The following is a 9505-nucleotide window of genomic DNA, read 5'->3' as shown; positions in this document are numbered from 1 at the left end:
TTGTGTGTGTGTGTGTTATTTGTGCAACTGTGCTGCAAGTGAGGGGCTGCCTGTCTTATCTCCGGCCTGTTATAAATAGCCTGACGCATGCCAGGAGGGCAGCACCGGACGGGGAGGGAAAGGGGGGCCCAGAGACCCCCAGGCTGGCCAGGGCATTGTGAGAACCGCAGCTGTGGGGCTCTGTGCCTTCCTCGGAGGAGGACTGGGCTGAAGTTCAAAGGGAGCGAGAGGGACACACATTTGACCCCACGTTTTCCAAGTCAGAACAAACAAGAAGAGGAGACGTCAGGATGGCAAAGAAAGCAGGGAAGCGGCTGAAAGAAAGGGTGGCCCTGAAGAACCACCTGCTGAAGGAAGTGCTGGCCGAACTCCTGGGGACCTTCCTCTTGGTGGTGAGTAGGGCCCCCTCCCTGGCACGAGGTTGGCGGCCTCCAAACCGGGCGTGGCGAAGGGTGCCGGAATGTTGCTCAGAAATTATTGCACACAGAAATTGCTGTTGCGGCTTGTCGGGTGGGCAGGAGTTTGGCCAGCTTTGTGAAGACGGCCTGAGTCTTTTTCTGTCCCAGGCCTCCACCTGTCTTGGGGCGCATCTGCATTCTCTCTGCATCCGGGCCGATCCCCGGGGTGAGACGTGATCCAGCTTTCCAAGCAGAGAGAGGGAGGGAGGGAGGGAGGGAGGGAGGGAGGGAAATCCGAACAAGGGGGTGATGTGCCCAGGCCAGTTCTGGCTCTGGTGTAAAGTTCGGTCCCTGCCATATTGAGAGCAGCCGTTCCGTCAGGAACCACGACGGACCATCTACAGTGCCAATGCAGCAGCCCTTTTTTCTCATGTCCATCAGCAACGGATGTTAGACATTCTTGCAAACCAGGAAAGATAAACCACAACATCCTTGGGGCGTCTGAGGGGTTGGCTGAACTGCTCACTAACCAACCATCACACAGCAGAAAGCTAGACTGGCACAGACTTGGCTGTTTCTATGACCCACCTCTCTCCCATCTCTGTTTCCAGCCGCTGCCAGACCTGGTCTCCCATTCAAGGTGGCAAAAGCAGCTGGGCTCTGCGCACCTTGAGTTGCCCTTGGCAAGGTCAGCCCAAGAGGCAGACACAGGACTTGCTCAGGGGTGCAGCTACTGTCCAGTCTGTGCCGTGGCTCGATGAAGATAGGGTCCCCTGGGACCTTGAGTAACCTTCTGGAGAACTTGCTCAAGACAGGATCCTGCCTGGCTCCTTGGGAGGACCGGAGTTGCAATGCGAGCTCCTTGGAATAAAGATAATGCCTCCTATTCTAAGCTCATCCAAACTTTTCTGAGAGGCACAGAGTTCATAACTCTGCGTATTTCTACATTTCACTTAACTACTCATAAAACGAAGCAGTCAAAATGTCAGGGAGCAGCCCTCCTCCTGTTGGTCCACCCTCTGAGATTTCTGTTTACATTGGGATCTCATCCCAGCACCGGACAAGGCCACAGCCATAAAAGGGTGAAGCTGCAAGCTTAATCCTGACCTTTGTTAAAAGGCATTTATTTGCTTTACTAATGTGTGAGAGGTTTTCCCTTTCAACCTTGCATTTGGGGGTAGAGCAAAATGGGTGGGCTCAGAGCTGCACCCATGACAGGATCAAGGGAGAAGCCCATCTGGATGAGTCCCCAAATCCAGGCTGTGGAAGCCCCCTTTGGCCTGTGGCAGAGGCTGGCTTCTCCTTGGAGTAAGCCTCTGTCTTCAGAGACACAATCTGAGAGTCACGGGGAATCTGGTGGTTTTAACAGGACAACTGACTGGCAGCTAAGCCAGTGGCTGAAGACGCATCTCTTGGTGGGACTTGTCTTTCCAAGCAGCCCCCTTCCTCTCCCCAGACATCTCCCCCACCCCCCACCCTTTGGGAGGTCTCCCCCTATGCCACCTGAAGCAAATGCGGACCATGCTTGTGCAAAGCACTTCACAAGCTTCTTTGCCCCCTTGAGGAATCCATGTTCGATTCCACAATCATCTCTGAGAAAGAACTGCCTGGGTCAAAAGATGATTTCACGCTGGAAAATTTGGAGTGGGGGGGCTCCTGCCCCTTGCAGCCCTTGCTCTGCCCAGCTGGGACCTGGGTTCCTGTCTTGGGTTCTCAAAGGGGCAGATCTTGATTCTGTAGCCTGGTCTCTGCGGTCTTCAGAGCGGCCTCTTTCCAGGCCAATCCTTTCCCAGACATCTACCTAGTTCTTTCCAGCACAGGTGACCCCCAACGACCCCTGCCCCAAACAGGCACCAGGAGAGACCTGGGGTTAGCCAAGCAGAGGCACGTTTGTTTTCCTTTACGGCCATCCCATGTCCAGGAGGAGAAAAGGAGGGAGGGGGTTGGGGCAACTTTCTGAGACAGAAAGACCCCAGGGGGGAAAGGCAGCGTCCTGGGACTGGTGTCAGCAGAAGGCCCCAGACCCACACCAGCCACGGCGCTGGGTCTTTCCCTTGGGATGGCACCTGGCTGGCAGACTCGTCCCCCACAGGCTGGGCTGGAGGCTTAATACTTGCTCTATCCCATGCCCCTTTGATGGCAGCTTGGTGCCGTTGTTTGCTCCTCACTTTGGCGATTTCACTCTTGGAGTTTCTGTTCTAACTTGTTGCCCAATGCAACGTTCTCTCCGCTTAGTTCCTCCTGCAGACGGGCTTGTTGTGAGAGCAAAGAGGATCTGTGTGGGCGGTGGGCAGATGCAGAGCGGATTTAATGCCTCTTTGCTGACAGCTCGGGGCCGTCAGGTGTTTTTTACTCAGGGAAAGCCTCAGTTTTGACAATTCCACCTTTTGGAGAGTTCTGTTTTAACTTGTTTCACAAGACAGATCGAGGCAGGAGAAAGAGAGGGAACGCACCACTGCCATGCCCGAAAGGAGCCTGCCGATGCTCGGATGGTGCACCTACCCAAGAATACGTCGCTTGCCCGACGTCCAGCTTTCTTCTCCCCTCTCTTGGTTTCTTCTCAGTCCAGAGAGAAATCTGACCCTCCCGGCAGCTTCTTCTGCCACGGCTCCATTTGGCTTGTCCCCCAGCCTCTGCCCTCCGGCCCATTCCAAGGCTGGCTCCAGGTTCAGTTAAGGGAGGGATGGGAACGGCTGGGAAAAAGGCTGCGAGAAATCACTTCTCAGCATCAGAAGGCCGTGAGACAAAACCCCAAGGCTGGCTTGGCAGAGCTTTGATACAACTGGGGTGGAATGCAGATCTACAGCTTTCCCGGGAAGCCCAGAGGACACGGGAATATCTGCCCAGAGAAGACGGCTCAGGCCACTGAAAGGCATTAGGGCCACCATCACCTCCCTTTTAGTGCCCCTCAGACCACTTGATAATTGCTCAGAAAGTCCTGAAGATCCGACGGCCCTGGTGGCCGAGGGCCTGGATGGGGGCATGGGCCCTCGGGTCGCTCCTGTCGCTTATCTCCCTCACGGTCACCTTCCTTACTCTCTGCAACTCCAGACCAACCACGTTTTCCACCACCTCAGCCTGAGGAATTCTGGGAGTTGAAGTCCATAAGTCTTAAAGTCGCCAAGTTTGGGGACCCCTGGACTACAGGATGAGTTGTGGCCATCACCTTACTTGCAGGCGAACTTTTTCTTGTATCCCAATTTCATGAAGGGCTGAGATAATGTTCTGCTCTCTCTCACACAAACCCCCTCCTTCCCCTGAAATCCTGCTCCCCAACACTGGCCTTTCCCGCAATGCCCCCAAGGCCTCTTGGTCTGCAGGGACCTGGGCGGGGAGGAGCAGAGGCAGTTTGGGAGGGGGCGGCCAGCCCAGCTGCCTGGGCAGTTGATGCTGGGTGATCCCGGGTGAGGAAGGGGAAAACTCTTGTAGGGGAAGCTCTGCGTTTCCCACCCAAGGAACCCACTACCAATCAGGCTGCTGTTTTTATGCAGTGGAGCAGGGGAAGAAAAGTAAAACAATTGCTGATTGGCTACAAAGTTACATGACAGTCACACACCCACCTCAGGCAAAGCCATCCCATTATACATCATACTAGTTACTCCTACCTCATTACCATAGGTTGGCAAGTCAGCTATCCTAGGTTGTTTGTTATGCTAATGATAAACTGTTCCCCCAAGGACCCTTCCTTGCTCCCGGGGAGGGGGGGGGCTCCCTTGCCAGGCAGTCAGGGGCGCCTCCGGCCAGCTTGTCTTTAGAGCAGCCCTTTGCCTGCAGGGCTGTGCGGGAGCTGTTAAAAGAAATGTTACTTTTGCAGGAAAGATTGTCTGGATAAGGAGTTGGGCAGCAACTAAATCAGATAAATAAATTGATAAAGTCAATCTATAGCTTACAAAAGCCTCTAGTTACTTATTTATAATAACTTGTCCTACTCTCTAGCAGAGCCTGTTCAAAATGCTCCAAAAGTTCCTCCTCTCCCCTCCCCTCTTCTTGGGGGCCTTGAGGGGCGGGGGAAACGCTCTGGAGCAAGCACAGAGGCCTCCGTTTCCTATTTTATGGAGGAACTTTCCTTCTAAATCATTTTTTCCTTCCAGAGGTCCTGACTGAAAAGGCTCTGAGTAGCACCCCTCTTCTCAAAAGAGCTTTCAGGCTGACAAAATAGGCATGTTTAAACTTTAGGCACCACACCCCGTTTTGCCTAATGGCTCCCAAATGATTTAATCATTGTGACTGATTAAAAGAGAAAGAATTTAACCACAATATGGATAAAAGGTCTAAATGTAAGTCCATTCCATAAAACCCCAAATCTTTTCTGCAAAGCAACCACTGCAGTGCCGGAGAATCTGGACCTTTTGTTCACAGAACCATTAATCTCGAGCCTCCCTGTTAAACAAAAGGGGTTTTTCATCCAACAAATATTTGTCTGACACAAACTATGCACAAAAATTATGGCACCTCAGGCCATAAGCAAAGATATGCAAAAGGCCCTATGTAGTCTTAAAAGAATGACAAATTGCTTTTCTCTCTCTCTCTCTCTCTCTCTCTCTCTCTCTCTCTCTCTCTCTCTCTCTCTCTCTCTCACACACACACACACACACACACAAAATACACTTTAGTCCAGGGCAAGATGTTCAGATGATGCCAACTTCATGGAAAGAATCTGCTTCTAGGGATTCGGGGCCTGTTTCCCACAGAAAGAAGCAGGGGACCTCTGGTGGGTGGGAGACACAAGCTGCCTCTGACTGATAGTTTTCGTTTTTGTTTTTGAGTGGTGTAAAAATGCATCCAGCCACAAAGAACTCTGCACAGTCCTTGCAACAAACGGCTCCTGGAGGGTCTCTGTACAAGCTGGGCGAAAGGGGAAGGCCTAACTGCTCAGCTGGTGGGAAGCAGTTTTTCTCACCGTCTCTTTCTGAACCACAGGCCCTGGGCTGTGGCTGCGTGGCACAAACGGTCCTGAGCAGAGGGGCCCTGGGAGGAGCCCTGATGATCTCGGTTGGCTTCGCCATGGCCGTCACCCTTGCCATCTACGTGGCCGGGGGCATCTCTGGTAAGCCGGCATTTGCCACTCATCGATTTGGGAAAAGGAGGGCTGGGCGGCGGCCTCATTCTCGCAGCTGGAGCTTCAGCCCCTTGCTCCAAAGCTCAGCCCTTCCTTCCCCTGAGGGTCCCAAGGGCAGCAAAGGGTGGGGAGCGGTCCTTGCACAGAGGAGCAGCCTTCAGATGTGCTGGGGGGACACCAGACTGGATCCCAGGGACGAAGCGGCTTCAGAGGGCATCTCATAAAGGCTGCAAGAGAGCGGTTGTGTCTGTGAGCTAAAAGGTGTGCTGTGGCACAATGGAAGCAGATGAGGAGAGATTTCAAGTTGGGATCTTTCAAAATGTCTGCCCTCTTTTGTTTTCTCGCCTTTTGCAAAGAGATGTGGAGACACGAAGCATGCCCGACCAGACTGGGGGAGGGCCAAGCGGTCAGTTCTCCTGGCCTTGCATGGTTTTCTTATCAGAGAGAAAGGAATCTGGCCCTGCAAAGGCAGCCTGGGAAAACAGCTCCCCCCCCCAGCACAAGACCTAGTTATGCCTGCAATTCAAGAGATTTTTGGGGTCAGAGGCTCTTTCAGAGGGGGGGAAGGGGCCCCAAGGACTCAGCTGGAGGAGCCCCTGCTTGGGTCTGCCTCCTTCGGAGCTCCAAAACTTGTGCCGAATGACATTGGATACCCACATTGGGGTGGGGAGGGTTTGCCAAAACCCCTGCCCCATGATTGGAAGCCCGGGGCTGGGTGTCTGCAGATCCAGTGATCTTGAACCCGATTCCAACAGCCCTGTTTTGTTCCTCGGCCGTGACCACCGTCTGCCCAAACTGAGTCTTTGGAGATCCGCAGTGATTATTGCTTCTCTCTTATTCATCCTTGTCAATGGTCTTCTGAAATAAACCATTAACCTTCATCCAGGACTTAAAGGATAGAAATAATTGGATCCCATAAATAAATAATCAGGCCTTAAAAGAGACAATGAAAATGTCACCTCTTGAAGCCAAAAGAGGGCTTCTTATCTCAAATGAGGGACACATATCCCGGCCAAGCAGTCCCCAGTTCTTCCCCAAGGCAACCTTCATGTCAGAAGTGCAGTGATGTATCTGCTATCGCTTGCCAAGTGCCATTCCAAAGGGCATTGAGGAAATTTGGTGGTGGGATGCTCTCCACCTCAGACCTCCCCCTGGAAACCAGGCTGCCAGGAGAAGTCCTAGAGAGCCCCCGGCAACCGCCCACCCACCCCACGGCCCGGGCAGCTGCCAGGGGATGGTCCAGCATGGGCTCTACAACGAGACCTCCAGGATTGCCCTGCCTGTCCTGGGATGGGGGCTCAGCGGAACCCACCTTCCAGGAGACCCAACCCAAGGATCACCTCTGTCTCAAGAATGGATCCCAGGGACCAAGAGGGGGGGCATCCACCAGCCTCTTTCTCCCTTCCTCGTCTCCAGGGGGTCACATCAATCCGGCCGTCTCCTTCGCCATGTGCCTGACAGGGAAGATGAAATGGGCCAAATTCCCCATTTACGTCCTGGCACAATATCTGGGTGCTTTTCTCGGAGCCGCTGTGGTCTTTGGCATCAACTACGGTGAGTGGAAGAGGGCCGTCTCCTTCGCCCTGGCTGGGATTTCACACAGGAACCCAAAAACATCCTTGTGATTCTTTTTCCCCAGACGGGCCAGAATTTGTGGCCATTTTTGCGCTCTTTGTCCACTGTGGAACCCCAAGAGGTGCTTTGGAGCAGAGATTCTCCTGGCCCTGAAGGCACTTTCACTTCCAGGGGGCAGCTGCACTTCCTTGTCTTTCTCTGAAGACCTTTGCTTCTTCAGCTCCTTGGATGAGAAGCCAAACGTCTTCAGGGAAAAACAAGGAAGTCCAGCTGCCCCCTGAAAGAGCACAACCAGGTCCTGGACGACGGAGAATCCCCACGGACTTCGTTGCTCTGGAAGGAAACAGGAAGTGTTTCGTCTGAGAACTGGAAAGGGCTTCTTCACATCTAAGCATGGCGTCCTTTCCTGTTTCTTGCAAAGCCCGATCCAACCGTCCCTCTCTTGGGACTGGGCTCTTCTGGGGCAAGGGGGGCGGTGAGGGCCGTCCCTTTCCTCTCTCAGGCTGCCTACTAAGGGCCCAGCATTGCTTCCTGCCGCTTCTTCCGCAGACGCGCTCATCTTCTACACCAACGGCGTCTTCGCTGTCACAGGGCCCAACGCCACAGCGCACATTTTTGCAACATACCCTCAGGAGTATTTGTCCCTGACCAATGGCTTTGCAGACCAGGTAAAAGCGTCCCACTTTTCTTCTTTTGGGAGGGGTTGTGACTTTCCTTGGGCTCCAGGAAGGGGCAGGACAGAAGCTAGGGCCTTGCACCTCCATGGAAAAAGTGGGTTCCCATCGTCACCTGAGGGCCCCCGTCTCCCCCACCAGCTGCTTTCAAGGACTGAGGGCTGGGGCCAGCCTGGGGACCATCACGGGAGGGGTGAACCCCTTGCCTTTCTCTGCCAGATGATGTCCACGGCCTTTCTTATCCTGGGGGTCTTCGCCATCTTAGACAAGGACAACTTGGGTGTCCCAAAGGGGCTGGAGCCCATCGCCATCGGCCTCCTCATCATACTGCTGACCTCTTCCATGGCCCTGAACAGCGGCTGCGCCATGAATCCTGCCCGAGATCTGGGGCCCCGCCTCTTCACCTACCTGGCGGGGTGGGGGGACGAAGTCTTCACGTGAGTCCGTGACTTTGGGCAGGGGGGCACCTTTGACCATCAGCCACTCCCACCCCTGTGTTCGTAGCTCCCCCGAAGGGCCTCCACGGGGGGGGGGCGGTTCAGTTGGCCGCGCGTTTCCTCTGCCCCGAGTGGGGCCGGGAGGCTGAGCAGGAGCCTCTTGCCCGAGGCCACCCCACGTCCATCCGTGGAAGAGCAAGACTTGCGCGGGACCCAGCCGGGCAGGCTGGCGGGGCTCCTCCAGCTCCCTATCCGGAACAGAGTCCAGGAGCAGAGTCCAGGACAGGCGGAGAGCCGACCGATAGCTTTGCTGTCCCGCTGCCCAGTAGGGCCGGCCCGGCCCGGCCTCGCCTCCTCGGCTGAGGTGGCGTGTCGCAAGGCTGCCACCTGGTGGCCAATCGCGGCAGCTGCGTTTCAACAGAGCGAGCGAGCGAGCGAGCGCCCACGCCTGCCTTCGCTTAGGCGCCCTGTGGCCTTCCACGACAGAAGGGGCCCAGGGCCCTCTTGCTTAGCATCGGCGACCTTTTAGCTCTGCGTGGAAATTCATTTCCAAATTAAGGGGACTTTGCAGATTGAACAGGCTTAATTCTTCTCCTCGGATGCAGTGCAGTTGCCTCAGGAAGAGGAAGCAGAGCAGCTACCTGCGGCCCCTCGTTTCTTTAAACAATTGTATGTAATTGGCACCTTTTTTCCCACGGAATATATTTATCCCCACCCTCCACCCCCCAAGACCTCAAAATACACACACTGCAACTCAGCCAGTTACTGTGTGGGTTTTAGGCAAGAAATACAGGCTCCAAGTGGGCTGATGACTAGTGAGATTAAGTACCCCTAGACTAGAGCAACTTTTTAAATCCGCAGTAATGAAACTGGCCTATTTTTTTCCTCCCGCACAGAGCCGGCCATAACTGGTGGTGGGTCCCCATTGCCGGCCCCATGGTCGGGGCAGCGCTGGGAGCTGCGACCTACATGTTGTTCATCCAGGTCCACCACTTCCCCCTCTCCCCCGGCCAGAAGACGGACACGGGCGCCCTCCATGAACATGAACTGACCCACCTGGAGGAGGGGAAGTAAGACCCAGTGAAGCCCCTGCCCCACCCCCTCGAGAGGACCACGGCCCACAGGAAAGCCACTCACAGAAGATAAGTGGCAGGAGTCAGAATCAACAGCCTCTCACTCCTCGCCTTCAAGACAGTTAGCTTTAAATCTGAAAATGATTCATGACATTCCACCTGCCTCGGCGAGCGCCTGGCAAACCACACCCCCCCCCAGCTCTTTCACTGTCCTCCTGGGTGCTCCCAGTGCTGGGTCAGGGCCCCCCTCTGCTGGGTCAGCTGAGCGGTTTCCACACCTGAGTTAGAA

General features: G+C 54.7%; 1 protein-coding gene across 1 annotated transcript; it reads left to right on the top strand.

The window, feature by feature from the left end:
* Window positions 1–290: 290 nt before the first annotated feature.
* AQP9 (aquaporin 9) lies at window positions 291–9217 on the top strand (the record flags this gene model as incomplete). The annotated part of the gene is made up of 6 exons (XM_083371276.1): window positions 291–392; window positions 5319–5445; window positions 6874–7011; window positions 7582–7700; window positions 7926–8143; window positions 9040–9217. The coding sequence occupies 6 exons, from the start codon at window positions 291–293 to the stop codon at window positions 9215–9217; spliced, it is 882 nt and encodes a 293-aa protein (XP_083227402.1).
* Window positions 9218–9505: the final 288 nt, after the last annotated feature.

Source organism: Vipera ursinii, assembly GCF_947247035.1.
Source record: "Vipera ursinii genome assembly, chromosome: 11".
Lineage (NCBI taxonomy): Eukaryota > Metazoa > Chordata > Lepidosauria > Squamata > Viperidae > Vipera > Vipera ursinii.
The sequence above is the reverse complement of the archived record's forward strand: the minus strand, read 5'-3'. Positions and strand labels throughout refer to the sequence as shown.